The sequence below is a fragment of the Scyliorhinus torazame genome, chromosome 1, assembly GCF_047496885.1.
Source record: "Scyliorhinus torazame isolate Kashiwa2021f chromosome 1, sScyTor2.1, whole genome shotgun sequence".
Classification (NCBI taxonomy): Eukaryota; Metazoa; Chordata; class Chondrichthyes; order Carcharhiniformes; family Scyliorhinidae; genus Scyliorhinus; species Scyliorhinus torazame.
The window spans coordinates 145,548,420-145,566,732 of NC_092707.1; the positions used below are offsets into that span (position 1 = coordinate 145,548,420).

At 40.0% G+C, this 18,313-nt stretch overlaps 1 protein-coding gene across 1 annotated transcript in view; it reads left to right on the forward strand.

The window, feature by feature from the left end:
* ak2 (adenylate kinase 2) overlaps nucleotides 1-17,542 on the forward strand; it is a 50,020-nt gene extending 32,478 nt beyond the window's left edge. Inside the window, 2 exon segments of the mRNA XM_072500960.1 lie at nucleotides 4,491-4,686; nucleotides 16,791-17,542. Coding sequence (XP_072357061.1) covers nucleotides 4,491-4,686; nucleotides 16,791-16,798 — 204 coding nt within the window. The 3' untranslated portion in view covers nucleotides 16,799-17,542.
* The last annotated feature ends 771 nt before the right edge of the window (nucleotides 17,543-18,313 follow it).

An 18,313-nucleotide genomic window follows, 5' to 3' on the forward strand; every position in this document is an offset into this window, starting at 1 on the left:
GTGGGTCCGGTGAACTCCATGATACACTTTGGGGTTCTCTAAACCCTGGCCCATAACAAGAGGATCTACTAGATTAGTTAGTTAGTAAGTATAATTAGTACTATCCTGCAAAACTGTCTGAGCATGTTTTTGAGACTAGCGTTTATTGCCCATCCCTAATTTCTTTTGAGTACGTGGTGGTGAGCTACATTTTTGAATTGCTGCAGTCCCTGTGGCATAAGTACACACAGCGCTGTTAGGGAGAGTGTTCCAGGATTTTGACCCAGCGACCATGAAGGTATGGTGATATATTTCCAGGACAGATGGTGAGTGCTTGGAGGGGAGCTTCCAGGTGGTGGTGTTCCCATATTTCTGCTGTCCTTGTCGTTCTAGATGGCAGTGGCTGCGAGTTTGGAAAGCGATGCCTAAGGAGCCTTGGTGAGTTTCCACCGTGCATTTTATAGATGGTACACACTGGTGCCACTGTGTGTTGGTGAGGGAGAGAATGAATATTTGTCGAAGGGGTGCCAATCAAGCAAGCTTCTTTGTCCCGGATTTTGTCAAGCTTTTTTGACCTGGACTTTGTCAAGCATTTTAAGTGTTGCTGGAGCTGCACTCATCTGGACAAGTGGCCTTGGTGAATGACTTCATAACTGGTGGACAGGATTTGGGGAGTCAGGTGAATTACCCGCCACAGGATTCCTCGTCTCTGACCTGCTCTTGTAGTCACAGCATTTATATGGCCAGTTCAGTGTCTGGTCAATGGTAACCCCCAGAATGTTGAGGAATTCAGCATTGGTAGTGTCATTGAATGTCATGGGGCAATAGTTGGATTTCCTCTTGTTGGGGATGGTCATTGCCTGCCCCTTATGTGGCACGAATGTATCGTGGCATGAATGTAACTTGCCATGAATGTAACTTGCCATTTATGAACCCAAGCCTGGATCTAGGTCTTACTGCATTTGGACATGGACTCCTCAGATGCTGAAGCAGTCAATCTCCAGTTCCGACCGTAGAAAGTCATTTATCAAGCAAAACAAACAAAGAACAAAGAAAAGTATAGCACAGGATCAGGCCCTTTGGCCCTCCGAGCCAGTGCCGACCATGCTGCCCTTCTAAACTAAAATCTTCTACATTATCCGGGGTCCGTAATCCCACTATTCCTATCCTGTTCATGTGTTTGTCAAGATGCCCCTTAAACGTCACTATCGTCCCTGCTTCCACCACCTCCTCCGGCAGCGAGTTCCAGGCACCCACTACCCTCTGTTTAAAAAAATAAAATAAAAAACTTGCCTCGTACATCTCCTCGAACCTTGCCCTTCGCATCTTAAACCTATGCACCCTTGTAATTGTCCCCTCTACCCTGGGAAAAAGTCTCTGACTATCCACTCTGTCTATGCCACTCATGATTTTGAACACCTCTATTAAATCTCTCAACCTTCTTTTCCGGAAGGAGAACAGTCCCAGCATTTCTCAATGTAACTGTAGTTCCTCCTCCCTGGGAGCATTCTCTTTAATCCTTTTTGCAGCTTCTCCAATCCCTTTTCATCCTTGATGCTACACTTGGTCAAATGATGCCTTGAGAGGGCAGCATGGTGCATAGTGGTTAGCACTGCTGCATCACAGTGCCGAGGTCCCAGGTTCAATCCCGGCTCTGGGTCACTGTCCATGTGGAGTTTGCACATTCTCCCCATGTTTGTGTGGGTTTCGCCCCACAACCCAAAGATTTACAGGATAGGTGGATTGGCCACGCTAAATTGGGTGCTCTAAATTTTAAAAAAAATAAAAAATGATGCCTTGATGTCAAGGCCAATCACACTCGCTTTCCCTTTCGTGTTAAGTTCTTTTGTCCATATTTGAACCAAGTCTGTAATGAGGTCAGGAGCTGAGTGATCCTGGCTGAATCCAAATTGACCATCAATGAGCAGGTTATTGCTAAGCAAGTGCCACTAGATAACACTGTTGGTGACCCCTATATCACTCTGCTGATGATCGAAGGTAGACTGATGGAATGGTAATTGGCCAAGTGGATTAGTTCTGTTTCTTGTGGACAAGACAGATGTGGGCAATTTTCCACATTACCGGGTAGATGCCAATGGTAGGTGCACTGGAACAACTTGTCTCAGTGCGCGGTGAGTTCTGGAGCACAAATCTCGGGAATATTGTCAGGGTCCGTAGCGGTTGCAGTATCCAATGCCTCAAACATTTTTTGACATTGTGTAATGAATTGAACTGTGATGAGAATCATGGTCATAAATAATCTTTATTGTCACAAATAGGCTTACATTAACACTGCAATGAAGTTACTGTGAAAAGCCCCCGTCGCCACATTCTGGCACCTGTTCGGGTACACCGAGGGAGAATTCAGAATGTCTAAATTACCTAATAGCACGTCTTTCGGGACCTGTGGGAGGAAACCGGAGCACCCGGAGGAAACCCACACAGACACTGGGAGAGCATGCAGACTCTGCACAGACAGTGACCCAAGCCGGGAATCGCACCTGGGACCCTGGTGCTGTAAAGCCATAGTGCTAACCACTGTGCTACCTGTGCCATTCTCTATTATTGTGTTTATTTCTCTTATTTTAATAAACATTCTATTAGTTGTTAATGGATCTCTGTGTCTATTCAGAACCTTGGATATCTGTTATCCCTTCTTAGTTCCCAAATAACAGAGGTCAAGTCTGTGCTTTTTGGCAAAGTTCAGTTGAACTTTATTTGTCAGCTTGTGCCACTGGTAAACTTTATTTGTCAATGCACGATTAGGTCAGATTAATTGTCTTTAGCGAATACAGTAGTTGAGTTTTCATTCAATTACAAATCGTGGTAATTCTTCAAATCATAATACACAGTATAAAATGACTGGGTGATTTAAACAAAAGAAGGATGGCGATTTTAGCAAAAGCAAGCAAAGAAAATAGGTTTCAAAAAGAGATAGATTGATTGATTCCGGAATGGATTTTTCCATCCCGACAAGTGATTCTTAAGGAGATTATTATCTTAAGTACTCGCCTTCTTTACAGCTGTAATTGGCTTCAACTAATTTATAATTCACTCAATTTGGCCTGTGTGTCCATCAATTTAAGAGAGATATGTATTTAAATATATTGGTATAAATTTTCCCATAGCATTGCTTGAGAAAAACACATTCTTCGCTAGGACTTATCACCCTAGATTGGTTGTTACCATAGAAACGGAACTGCCTGTTCTTTCACACTGGGGCCTTTCAGCCAGCTGACGTCACTGTTCCTTCAGTCTCTAGCAAGTCTCAAGCAATTTGCAAAATGTTCCCAGCTATTCGGCTTTCCTCCCTCTCATGGTTAATATGATTTAGTTAATTACTCTTAATGAGTTCTCAATTAAACCTTTTACCTATATCATCTATAGTTAACTAGAAAGCCAATTTCTATCGGTTGTTTACACAAGACTGGACTGGTTCCTCACCGAGTTGGACATTGTGGTTCTTGTGGTGTGTATTTGTTTGGAATAATGTAAGGAAGTGTTTCAAGCTATCCCACAGGGTTTTGAGACACTTGCAGGTAACGTCAGCAGGGTTCTTAACAAAATACATCAAAAGATGGAACTTATTGAGCCCTTACTATTGGTAGCTGTAGGTGGTCTGGATTTCACTACCAATATGTTGAGGATTCAGACTTTGTAGAAAACATCTTGGTCCTGTGACTTGGGTAGCTGTAGGTGATCTGGATTTCACTACCAATATGTTAATTCAGACTTTGTAGAAAGCATCTTGGTCCTGTGACTCAGGTTGGATGGTCAACAACATGGCCTCCTGTCTAAGGAGCCTTGGTGAGTTCCTGCAGTGCATCTTGTTGATGGTACACACTGCTGATGCTGTTTGTCGGTATTGTAGCTAAGGAACATGATCCCAAAATGTCTCCCCTGCCACCTAATCAATTAAACCAAAAAAGGAACTCTGGAAAATTCCTACGTAACCTTTGAAGACGATCAAAAATGGGCTCCAGGGGAGCCCTTGAGTATTGCTCAACATCCCATTAGCAATCTTCTCCAGAGACTTTGTCTTCTCCCCTTGAAATTTTTAAAATTGCATTCCCCACTCTAACAACAAAAGTAAGTAATTCTCTGGGAAAAGATAAACCTCCTAATGCTTATACACAATTCCCTCATTCTCACTAATTTATTTTGTTTGCATCCAGATCCATACAATTTAGTTCAATTATCATTAATAGTTCAATCATGACTGTCTCATGTCTATGCTTTAAGAGACCCTTCTGTGTTGACTAAGGATTTTTAAATCAGGTTTTAATGTTCTTGGTCATCCTCTGAACCTATTCTTGGGCCTTTGACCCAATTTCTTTACCTTTGTAAATATTTATTTTAATGACCCGCGGATTGTGAAAGAAAGGTGATATTTCCTCTCTTACACCCCAAACGTAGTCCAAATTATACATTAGAGGTTGTAAATTAGAATTGTTATTTTAAGTCAAGTGGTTTCTTCTGTCTCATTTGCATTTTTATGTTTCTATTCTAAGGTAACCGGTGAACCTTTGATAAAACGCTCCGATGATAATGAGGAAACATTAAAATCGCGTCTTGCTGCTTACCATACCCAAACCAAACCTCTGATTTCTTATTACCAAAAGAAAGGCCTGCATACAGCTGTTGATGCCACACAGCCTCCTGATGTTGTTTACTCTACTATTCTAGCTGCATTCAGTGGAGCTGCATGTAAGGACCTGGTTATATTTGTTTAATCCATTACTAATGGTGACAAATTTAATACATTTCATTTTTGACAGGTAGATTGTAATCGAGAATATTACATTTTATTCTGGGCAACGTGACCAAGACATTTGCTTACATATAATTTGGATAGCTGATAATTCATTCCCCTGACTTTAGCTTTATTATTGCAAGATTTTCAAACCAATAAGTTTCTTCTGCAAATAAGTGCTACAGATGGCATCTGATACCTCAGCAAGTCTGGTTGTTGTTACAGACTTATTTTGACCTGTTGCTGTTATTTTAATATGTCCCAACATTTTTCTGAGGTTAAAATAAAATAAATAAAATAACTTCATTTACCAGTTGTTCAATTCCCAACCAGTTCCAAATCAAACTGTATTTTTCAGTTGGTACACTAAATTGTGTAAATGAGTCACAATCTTAATGCATATATAGTTACAAAGTAGCTAAACTGATTTGCTCTCAGATTAGGTGGATTGGTCATGCTAAATTGCCCTGTAGCGTCCAAAAGTTAGGTAGGGTTGCTGGTTGGAGGGGTGGACTTAGATAGGGTGCTCTTTCAGGGGCCGGTGTAGACTCGATGGACCAAATAGCCTCCTTCTGCTCTGTAAATTCTATATGATTCCTGAATATAATCTATCAAGCCATGTTCTCGCCAGCCAAATGCAATTGCCAGCATTACGTTCGGCTTATGTTGTCATATCAACCTAATCATTCACATTGAACATATATGTGATTAAAAGGAAAAACTTTTTTTTTTTTAAAGAAGTAAATGATGGAGTGGGGACTCTTTTACAGTAATCAATCCATTTGATATATTCAGAGCACAAATGGTTTGAACTTTGTCTTGCGTTATGGCATCTTCTAACTTTCAGTTGAAAATGGGTAACTCTTCAATTTTCTTACCCTAAATGTTACAGATAAAGTAAAGTGAGTCGATCTGTGGGAAAAATACTGCTAAATGCTGCATTATTAAGTAGAACCATGCATATTTTGAGAGAAATTTAGCTCAGTAAATTTTAAATGTATAAAATCATCATTTTAATCATATCCTGTCAAAATTATGACACTTTTCTCTTTTTCTATTTTCTGCTCGGGCTATCTCACAGGTACAGAATTTCTCAACGCTGAGCTGTTCCCTTTTATGACTCATTCTTCTCACGATTTGACTATTTTGTCTGTTTACAATTTATCAAATCTCTCTCACTTTAAATAATGTACCTAAATGATTGAGAAATCTGTCATACTGCAAACTAATATTCTTTCTTTGTCAAGGGCTTTTATTGAATATTTATGCCTATTCTTCAGCATACCCATCTCATGTTTCTCTGTCCTTAAACATTTTGCTTTTGAGAATTATGGATAACTGGTGGCCCACAAAGTGAGCATAATACACTGATCAGAAAAATAATCCTTTTATAGTAACTAAATGGATGGAGTATGAATTACTGTTGAGGGTTTGTTTTTGAAGAGTCCTCGGATAGTAACTATGCAGCATTATAAATGTGTATGGCATAAAGTAGATCATGTAGTTGCAAAAAAAATGTGGAAAGAATAAATCTTTGTTCTTCACAATGCAAAATGCTATGAATTATATTGAAGCAGCTCTGAAGTAAATCTAAGTTTAAAATGAAGACTATTTAGATTACAGCAAGAAAAGTGGGATGCTCACTCTTTTCCCAATCTTTGGAGGGGTCTTTTTTTTTTTTTAACAATACAGCGCAGTACAGGCCCTTCGGCCCACGATGTTGCACCGAAACAAAAGCCATCTAACCTACACTATGCCATTATCATCCATATGTTTATCCAATAAACTTTTAAATGCCCTCAATGTTGGCGAGTTCACTACTGTAGCAGGTAGGGCATTCCACGGCCTCACTACTCTTTGCGTAAAGAACCTACCTCTGACCTCTGTCCTATATCTATTACCCCTCGGTTTAAAGTTATGTCCCCTCGTGCCAGCCATATCCATCCGCGGGAGAAGGCTCTCACTGTCCACCCTATCCAACCCCCTGATCATTTTGTATGCCTCTATTAAGTCTCCTCTTAACCTTCTTCTCTCCAACGAAAACAACCTCAAGTCCGTCAGCCTTTCCTCATAAGATTTTCCCTCCATACCAGGCAACATCCTGGTAAATCTCCTCTGCACCCGCTCCAAAGCCTCCACGTCCTTCCTATAATGCGGTGACCAGAACTGTACGCAATACTCCAAATGCGGCCGGACCAGAGTTCTGTACAGCTGCAACATGACCTCCCGACTCCGGAACTCAATCCCTCTACCAATAAAGGCCAACACTCCATAGGCCTTCTTCACAACCCTATCAACCTGGGTGGCAACTTTCAGGGATCTATGTACATGGACACCTAGATCCCTCTGCTCATCCACACTTTCAAGAACTTTACCATTAGCCAAATATTCCGCATTCCTGTTATTCCTTCCAAAGTGAATCACCTCACACTTCTCTACATTAAACTCCATTTGCCACCTCTCAGCCCAGCTCTGCAGCTTATCTATATCCCTCTGTAACCTGCTACATCCTTCCACACTATCGACAACACCACCGACTTTAGTATCGTCTGCAAATTTACTCACCCACCCTTCTGCACCTTCCTCTAGGTCATTGATAAAAATGACAAACAGCAACGGCCACAGAACAGATCCTTGTGGTACTCCACTTGTGACTGAACTCCATTCTGAACATTTCCCATCAACCACCACCCTCTGTCTTCTTTCAGCTAGCCAATTTCTGATCCACATCTCTAAATCACCCTCAATCCCCAGCCTCCGTATTTTTTGCAATAGCCTACCGTGGGGAACCTTATCAAACGCTTTGCTGAAATCCATATACACCACATCAACTGCTCTACCCTCGTCTACCTGTTCAGTCACCTTCTCAAAGAACTCAATAAGGTTTGTGAGGCATGACCTACCCTTCACAAAGCCATGCTGACTATCCCTGATCATATTATTCCTATCTAGATGATTATAAATCTTGTCCCTTATAATCCCCTCCAAGACTTTACCCACTACAGACGTGAGGCTCACCGGTCTATAGTTGCCGGGGTTGTCTCTGCTCCCCTTTTTGAACAAAGGGACCACATTTGCTGTCCTCCAGTCCTCTGGCACTATTCCTGTAGCCAATGATGACATAAAAATCAAAGCCAAAGGTCCAGCAATCTCTTCCCTGGCCTCCCATAGAATCCTAGGATAAATCCCATCAGGTCCCGGGGACTTATCTATTTTCAGCCTGTCCAGAATTGCCAACACCTCTTCCCTACGTACCTCAATGCCATCTATTCTATTAGCCTGGGGCTCAGCATTCTCCTCCACAACATTATCTTTTTCCTGAGTGAATACTGACGAAAAATATTCATTTAGTATCTTGCCTATCTCTTCAGACTCCACACACAATTTCCCATCCCTGTCCTTGACTGGTCCTACTCTTTCCCTAGTCATTCGCTTATTCCTGACATACCTATAGAAAACTTTTGGGTTTTCCTTGATCCTTCCTGCCAAATACTTCTCATGTCCCCTCCTTGCTCGTCTTAGCTCTCTCTTTAGATCCTTCCTCGCTACCTTGTAACTATCCATCGCCCCAACCGAAACTTCACACTTCATCTTCACATAGGCCGCCTTCTTCCTCTTAACAAGAGATTGCACTTCCTTGGTAAACCACGGTTCCCTCGCTCGACGCCTTCCTCCCTGTCTGACCGGTACATACTTATCAAGAACACGCAGTAGCTGATCCTTGAACAAGCCCCACTTATCCAGTGTGCCCAACACTTGCAGCCTACTTCTCCACCTTATCCCCCCCAAGTCACGTCTAATGGCATCATAATTGCCCTTCCCCCAGCTATAACTCTTGCCCTGCGGTGTATACTTATCCCTTTCCATCCTTAACGTAAACGTCACCGAATTGTGGTCACTGTCCCCAAAGTGCTCTCCTACCTCCAAATCCAACACCTGGCCTGGTTCATTACCCAAAACCAAATCCAACGTGGCCTCGCCTCTTGTTGGCCTGTCAACATATTGTTTCAGGAAACCCTCCTGCACACACTGTACAAAAAACAACCCATCTATTGTACTCGAACTATATATTTTCCAGTCAATATTTGGAAAGTCTTTGTTCAAGCTAGAGTTCTAAGATTCATTATGGAGCTATCTATGAACATGTAATTGTGCCTCTGTTTATACTGAGCAGACTGGATCTTGACTGGCTCATGGCATGCTACCCATGATGGATTTAAAAGACTGGTGATCATGCTACCGATGATAGAATTAAAGGACTATTGATCTTTTTGGTAGCTCCTTCAGAATCTATTGAATATTTTCAAGTGTATTTTGAACTTTATATTTCCAATTAAATTTTGACTCTCTTGGCAAGTTGGGAACGCTATGGCAGACTATTTTGGTTTTGCATTGTATGAGGTGTCCATTTAAGTTAGACAGTTGGATTTCCAATTGGAGTATGATTGTTTACATTTTTATTGTAAACAAAACCCTGGAATAAGAACATAAAATGCTGGGAATACTCACAGGTTAGACAGCATCAGTGGAGAGAGAATCAGAGTTAATGTTTCAGGTTGATTTACCTTTTGTCAAAATTAGATAAAAATAGAGAATTAGCAAGTTTTAAGCAAGTACAAAGGTGGGGGTGGGGAATAGAATAAAAGGGAAGACCTTTGTTAAGGTGGAAGGCAGGAGAGTTAAATGAAAAAAGGAGTGATAGTGGTAAGTAAAAACATGTGGTAATGGGGAAAATAAAGAAATGAGAAATGGGGCTTGAGATGTAAATGGGAAAGGCAGAATTATTACCAACAGATGCTGTCTGAAATATTGGGGGGCAGAGGTTATGACCTGAAATTGTCAAACTTTGTGATGAATCCAGAAGGCCATAAAATGTCCAATGGAAAGATGAGGTGCTGTTTGTATACTGAATTTTGGAAATACAGGAGGCTGAAGGAAGCAAGAGAGAGAGATCAGAGTGCAGTGGAGAATTTAAATGACTGGCAACTGGTTGCTCAGGATCATCCTCATGAACTGAAGACAGATGTTCTGCAAATTAGTCTCACAAACTAGTCTCCCCAATCTCGAGGAGTCCGCATCTTGAGCATCGAATGAGAAAAGTGCAAGTTGGTAGAGGAAGGAGTGAAAGGAAAGGTCATCGTTGAGGATCTTGTCACCTATGGTGGAGGGAAATCCCCAATTGAAGAAGAATATCAGCCACTGGTATGAAAGGTGGCATGGTCAGATCAAATGCAACAGAATTGAATCTAATGGAGTGGAGTCCTCGTAGGCAGCCGTGTGAGCGGAAATCTAGCATAAGTGGATCCTGCATGTGATTATCCACAATGACGCAGGTCTCTAATCTGCAACATGCGTCTTTCAACCCTCCAAAGTTCAATAAGTTGGCCTAATGGGTGGCCATTGCTGTTTTGTAACAAACCTTACTGGTAACTGCATCTGTCTCTACATTTGTTTAATTCTGGTCAGGAAGATGGGCAGCTTGGTGGCACAATAGTTGGTATTGCTGCCTCTCAGCATCGAGATCAGAGGTTCGATCCCGTCACTGTCTGTCGTGTGGAGTTTGCACATTCTCCCTGTGTTTGCGTGGGTTTCATCCCCACAACCCAAAGATGTACAGGGTAGGTGGATTGGCCACACTAAATTACCCCTTAATTGGAAAAATGAATTGGGTATTCTAAAAAAAATTTAAAAATCTGGTCAGGAAGGAAATATTTTGTATGTGTGAACCTGTAAATTTTTGAAAAAGCTACAATGAAAGGCAGCTGGCCAAACCATTGGTGAAGTTGGGCCATTCGTGTATCACAGCAAAGATACCCTAACTTCCCATCCAAAACAAATTTGCCACATTTTATGATTTTTTTTCTCTCTGACATCAAGCCCAGTAAGACCTTGAACCAGAGTATTGGGATTGTGATCGAAGTTCCTATCCGCTGCCTCACAGCAATGAGGACCCGGGTTTGATCCCGTCCCTCCACTGTCTGTGGATTTTGCGCATTCCCCCAGTGTTTGCTTGGGTCTCGCCCCACAACCCAAAAGATGAATTGGATATGCTAAATTGCCCCATAATTGGAAAAATAAATGATTGGGTACTCTAAATTTATTTTTTAAAGTTTCCATAAAAAACACCCCCACAAATGCCAAACGTAAGGTGTTAAGTCATTCTCTCTGGTTCAGATCTTCTGTTAGTAGCATAGTAGTCAGATATTTTACTTGTGAGTATTGCAGCCTAATAGAATCAGTGAAATAACTTGTATTGGATTTTCTTTAGCTGAGAAGTGGAGGCTTGGTCTGTCCTGAGCGCGATGACCTTTCTGTCTTCATCCTTACTGGAACTTCCTGGATGATCTCCCTCTCAAACTGTCTTCAAGGACTGCATGATTGTCAACAGTAATGAATTTATTTGCACATACTATTTTCTTTTAAAGGAATTAGAATAGTAAAAGCAAAATACAAAATGACAAATAAATGAAACCAAAATAAAGATAGAGCAATAAAGCTGGTCAGACAGCGTAACTGGAGACTGCAAACTATTTACATTTTGGATAAATTTGTTGGCTGTTTAATGTATTTTTAGCTTTTTCTATGTTTTGCTTCTTTAAAAGAAAACTTGCCTTCCTCCTTCCCTCCCATTTTTGTTTTAGTAACTTGGAGTAATTAAATATTTGTAAGAACTAATCTACGGGGTACATTATGCTAAATCTCAGATTTTTATTTTTATGGAGTACCAATGCCATTAGATTGCTTTTAGTGCCCAGTTCTGAGGGTCTAGGGTCTTCCAGACACTAACATCCCAAAATAGTTTTCTCATCTTCGTAGTATCGTATTTTACTGTACAACTGAAAATAGTGTCCAGCTACGATTGTTAAATTGTATCTGATGTTGGAAGGTCAAAAGGAGAAAAATTGCAACCGTAACTGCATTTGGGGAGTCTGTCCCTAAAATCTAAAGTTCTGCTATACTAACTAATGTATCCTGTTTCAAAAACTGAGAATATTATATTTTCCTGTATACAGGATCTTTTGAGAATTTTGCTCTGCTCTGCTTTGTAAGAGTCAAAATAAAAGTGAACCAATGAAGCTTGTGCTGCAGTATTTAAATGCCTCATGATAAAGGTAACTTTGACATGTGATTGAATTTTGAAATCATGGTAGCACTGTGGCTTCACAGCACCCGCGCCCCTGGTTCGATTTCCGGCTGGGTCACTGTCTTTGCGGAATCTGCACGTTCTCCCCGTGCCTGCGTGGGTTTCCTCCAGGTGCTCCAGTTTCCTCCCGCTAGTCCCGAAAGATGTGCTGTTAGGTAATTTGGACAGTCTGAATTCTCCCTCTGTGTACCCGAACAGGCGCCGGAATGTGGCGACTTGGGGCTTTTCGCAGTAACCTAATTGCAATGTTAGCCTACTTGTGACAATAAAGATTATTATTATTAATTGACTTCATCCTTGCAGCAATCATGTAACTATTTCTAATTATAAATTGAGCAATTATCTTTATCTGGGGATAATTCTGTTTATGTCCTCACTTGATGTATTTCCATCATTAGTTCTAATGTTACTTTCGGACATTCAGAAGCGCTATCATCGATCATTAAGGTACCTGCTTTCTTCCATTTATTCCATTCTTACCCTTATCCTGAGATAAGTAACTAATCCCCATCTGACAAAACTAAGAGATAAAATTTAGGAATATTGGAATGGGAAATGCTAACTCCAATATTTTGTACTTTCCTTGTACTCTATTGCATTCTGTTGGTCAAACCTAGTCAACTTGTTAATAGTGATTTTTATATGCAACCTTGTATGTGCACTCTGTCTACTTCCTAATCTGTGCATCTCTTTCAATGTCTGGTTAATTAAAAGCTGTGTTTCTTTCAGAATCAACAAAATGATTTGATTAGGTTGTGATTCTTGATCATATATGCTGAAATAGTTTTTGTTGGTCTTTGTTGCAGAAAAGCTCAGGTTCAAAATGAGATATTACTGAAAAAGGCCATTTTTGTCGAAGATTTTTATCTTGTACTCATCAGGCAGTTCACAAGCAGTAGGGGAATCAAATTTATACCGTATTAAAAGACAATGCTGATTGGTTGACAAGTCGAACCTCAAATTGGGTATGTCGAAGGCAGGATAATGGCTACCCTGATCAGATAATTCTGCATTGTATATCGCGCAAACTCATGAATGGTCCTGATATGTCCCCTGTTTACCTCCGATTACCCTGGAAGGGCAAGGTATCACAAAGGTTTGAGCAAAGATGTAACTAGTGGTTTCATGCTGCTGAAGTGCAGAAGCACCACCAGTTGTTTTTGCCACAAACAAGCTGCTGTGAAGCCAAAAGACTATTCTGTCTATTACGTAAATGAGTAATGTGGTGTATGAATTTCAGTTTTCTGGGCGCCATGTATGTAGTCAGTACATCCCAAAGACTGGCAGATCGTATCAAACAACTTCCGCTGTTCACAATGGGAAAGGTACAGACCATATCCAACCAGCCTGTGTTTGCAAAACCTAAAATAGTGTCCAACATTAGATGTGATTACGCCATTGGACAACATTTGCTAAATAATCCTCAGTATGCTAAAAATTACGTTGACAACCAATTTAAGATTGTCGGTACGGCTCGCAGTGTGGCACATTTGTGTGTACGGTAAGCTACACAGGGCCCTGTTCTTTGAGGCAGAAAGAACATGTACACACATTACACCTGTTTCAGCTAAACAAAATAAGTGACAGCCATGTACTGGTTCATACCTCGGCAATAACATGACCAATCAGTCGAGCTGCCTGGTTAAATTTCAAACCATGCTCGGCAGTTAACTGTCAGTCACCATCAACTGGTGCATTCTTCATAACACCACTACTGATCAGTATCCACTTGCCAACAATCAGCACTGTCTTGCATAGTATAAATTTGTTGTTTCCCCTGACATTGGTATTTGTACCCACTGTTCTGATGAGTGCAAGAAGAAAAGCATCGACAAAAATGTCTCTCTTATTTTCAACAATACTCGATGTACTACCAAATGATTACTTGTAATGAGATATTTAAACTGTCCAAACTAATATTGCTGACAGATAGAAAATGGGTGGCATGTCAGGAGCAGTAACCTTGCTGTGTTGGTTAGATGTCTTATATGATGCCTAAACTTTATAACAACATTTTCCCCCTCAGACCATTGCAGGGTTGGAAATTTGTCTGCATGATGGCACAGTGGTTAGCACTGCTGCCTCAAAGCTCCAGGGACTTGGGTTCAATTCCGGCCTCGGGTGACTGTCTGTGTGGAGGTGGCACTTCCTCCCCGTGTCTGCTTGGGCTTCCTCTGGGTCCACTGGTTTCCTCCCAAAATCTAAAGATCTGCAGGTTAGGTGGATTGGCCATGATAAATTGCCCCTTCGTGTCCAAAAGGTTAGGTGGGGTTACGGGGACAGCGTGGAGGCGTGGGCTTAAGGAGGGGTTCTTACCAGGGCCGGTGCAGACTTGATTAACTGAATGGCCTCCTTCTGCACTGTAACTTCTATGATTCTATATTGCTAGGCTTTAGTAGGGCAGATTCAGCGAGTGAGTGAAAGTGTCACTCTATTTAAAAACAATTGTCTGCTGTTTATCTTCATTCTCACGAGGAAATTGATAGAATCTTGACCAGAAAGTCGCCTGAAGGAGCATGTAATCACCTGATCCCTAGAACGTGATTAGTTATTTTTAATTGGGCAGTAACAGATATTATTTACCTTTATTCACTTCACTGGGTTCTGGCAGTCACTTTTTAAAAATGATCATTATCAGGGTATCAACCTCTGCTGGTGGGCAATATTATTTTTTAATACATAAACTATCCATTTTTATTCTCATTTGTATATCCTCAGGTTTCTGTTGTGCATTGAGATCTTATACATTACTCATATTTTGAAACATCTTCCTTCATCAGAATGCTCATACTGTTTTTCTATTTTAATCTCTGTCCTTGACCCTTTTTGGTTCAGCCTCTGCATTTTGGTGTACCATGAATCATTTATATTTCAAACCCAGCTTTTTGTCTGATTTATTATATTTCGTGCTTCACTTGGCTATCCCAGTGCTCTGGCGCTGGTTTTAGTGCTAACTTTTAAATTTACAATTTAATAGCGCAGGAAAGCAGAGCAATTGTTTTGTGGCCTATTGCGAAACTTAGGAAAGCAATTAAAATCTTATTTTCTACTCCTTATTAGCTCAAATCCCTTTTGCTTACATGGGCAATTGAAAAACTGTGTTTGTTTAGTAACTTGTTAAATTTCCAGGCGGAGGTTGGCACGGTGGTGCAGTGGTGAGCACTGCTGCCTCACGGTGCCACGGACCCGGGTCACTGTCCGTGTGGGGTTTGCATATTCCCCCTGTATCTGCGTGGGTCTCACCCCCCACAACATACGGGTGTGCAGGGTAGGTGGAATGGCCACGCTAAATTGCCCCTTAATTGGAAAAAAAATGAATTGGGTATTTTAAATTTAGGGAAAAAAATTGTTACATTTCCTTCCCATTTTGACATTTTAAGAGGGAGAGCAGGTTTTCAAAATGAGGTTCTGCGGATACAAAAATAGATTTCCTGTTTGAAGCTCACAAAACAAATATTAAACTCTGCAACGAGAGCTTTCAGTCGAATATTGTGAAATGGAATATTTTTTGTTTGTATTGCATGGAGTTAGGAACAGCTATAGCAAAATACTATTTACTGATGCTGGCTGGGTAATGGGGGATAGAATGGCTTTGGGACACTTGTTGATCTATTTCTGGTCCAATTTGAAAAGAGTAATAAAAAGAAAACGTTCACTTATTCAGCATTTTTCGGAATCTGTGTCTCAAAACTACTTTTCAAGCAAAGTTGCTGTTGTAAAGTGGAATTTGTTACAAAGAGTCCCTAAAAATAAACACATTCTCTTTTACATATAAAGATAACAAAATAACTAGGAAATGGTATCAGAATTCGGGAGTAAAATGAGACGCTCTAAATAAAATATGAACAATCATCACTCAGCTGTGCAAGAGTATGAATGTTAGTTTGTACAGGAGCAATGTTAAATAAACAGATGGGAAACATAATAAACTGAAGAAAAAGATAAATGGATGCAGACATAAGGGTATCTTAATATATTTGCCTAAAAACTAGGTAAACAGTTACAGAAAAGAAAAAATTGGCCAGTGTGATTATAACTGGTATGTGGATATTGGGAAGGTCCACCCTATAACAATTACAGTTGATTACCTGCTGCATCTTATCATTGTTTCTCTCTGCCCTTCCGTGTGATTGCTTGCTGTTCAATATGACCTAGTTTCAAAAGGGAACTATGGCAACGGTTCTCGGTTTTTAAATATGAAGTACCTGTATAATGCCATTTACATCTAATATATTTGTTTACTTTGTGTACATTAATTTTAAAAGTAAAATTGTGTGGGATGTTGTGGTCAAATATGGCGGTGTCTTGGAGACAAAAAGTTAAAGTTGGTGGCGCAGTGGTTAGCACTGTTGCCTACGGCGCTGAGGACCCGGGTTTGATCCCGGCCCTGGGTCACTGTCCATGTGGAGTTTGCACATCCTCCCCCACAACCCAAAGATGTGCAAGTTAGATGGATTGGCCACACTAAATTGCTCCATAATTGGGTACTCCAAATTAATTTTTTTTTAAAGTTAAAGTTTCCACTAACCCATTTCGAAAGTACATCCTACTAGATTGGTGAGTTGACTTTATCTGTGTACCTAAGTAGATGCTTAGAAATTATTTTACTGAATAATGAGATAAAGCTGGTGTCAAAATAATGCCAATAGAAAATCTATGCCTGTAGTAAAAATAATTAAGCTTTGCATGTGCATGAAGGGAAATATTTCTCAGTACATATAAAAAAAGTATGGTGATATATTTATTGATTTGCAATTTTGATGGTTTGTCAATATTCTCATCTGTCAGTGTATCTGACTGTAAGGCATCTGATACACTAAGATTCCTGTGGAGCTGATAATCAAGGACCTAAAATGGTGTCAAAGACCGTTGTTAAACTACAATTTACTTAAATCTTTTTTTGTCTCATTTCAGCCATCTGAAAATTGATGCCAGAGACAGTGTTTTTCCAGCCACAATGTGCCAACGATCAAGTTTATATCTTTACATAATGTTGAAGGGGATGGCGATAGTAGATTACATAATGTGGGAAGGGATATTGGTAGTAGATTACAGAAGTGCAATTCAGTTTTAAATCCCAGCAGTAATGTGATACTGGGCAATTTAATGAGTGGATTATTGGAGTGCTATTCAGCAATCAAACTTTTAAACAATTCAATTTTATGAATTGCATAATAGGAAAAGACAATATTTGTGGGTTAGGCAGAATCAACTTTTAAGTGCCTACTTTTTTCCCCTTGCTGTCCTTAACAAAAATGGAGATTAAAATTTTCGAGGTTGCCTTGTTATTAAAGGGTCTGGTTGATACCAGTACCAAACATTGCTATTTTTAAAAAAAATTATGGATAATCGAACAATAAGAGATTTTTGTATTGATTACTAATACTGTTTTCAGTTCAGTCCAGCTGATTTCAGGTAAAGTTTAATGACTTACTAAATATTCCATGTCGGGTAATTAAGAATTCGTCAACTTTTATTTTCATTTTATATATTTACTTTCACCAGTTTCAGAATGTATAATTTAGAAATGACGAATCATGATGAAATATTGTACACACAGGCACTACAGCAGAGAGTATGCATAGTTCTAAAATATTTGCAGAAAGAGAATGAACATATGAATTCTTTCAGTACGGGATCTAGAATTCAATAAAAATATAACCCATTGTATGCTTTTCTGTTCAATCTTTTATTAAATTGATATAATGTGTATACCAACTAAAATATTAACCATTGGACATTATTATTACAAGTGTTCCAGACACAATTGCTGTAAACCAATTATCAAGCTAACTGGTTAATGATCCACTAGCCTTCAAAGAGAATCATTATTAACAGTTGTCTACCACGTAACCTCAGATACAACGGGGAAAGTGTCTTGAGTTATAGCAAAGCTGTCTAAGCAGTTAACTTCTCATCATCTTCTTCACCCCCCCCCCCCCAATACTAATGTCAAGAATCTGTTCAGTGAAATTGTCTGGCGCTCAGGTGCACCAACAGATCCTTAAACTATTCCAATATTGTTCAATTATTACCTAACCTAGCACATGACTGAATTTTCTTTCATTCAGTGATCTTCAGGTCTGTAGACATGATGAATTTTGTGTGTGTACACTGCAGTTCAAACTGAGTTTCTACAGATGCTACATGGAGATTTAGGGGAAGGTTCGAGCAAAATTAGTATTCATGTCATTCCAGCTTATTACAAGAAAATATTTTCACGAGTAAAATTTAAAATGAGTTGCTCAGGATTGAATTGCATTGTATAAAAGACAGCACTTGCATTTATACAACACATTTCACATGATCAGCATGTACCAAAGCACTTCAGAGAATTAAGTATTTTTGAAATGTTGTCATGATTGTGGTGGGACACGGGGGGATGGTGCAGAATACAATGGCTATGGTTGTAATAGAAGCTTTAGGTCCAACAGTTT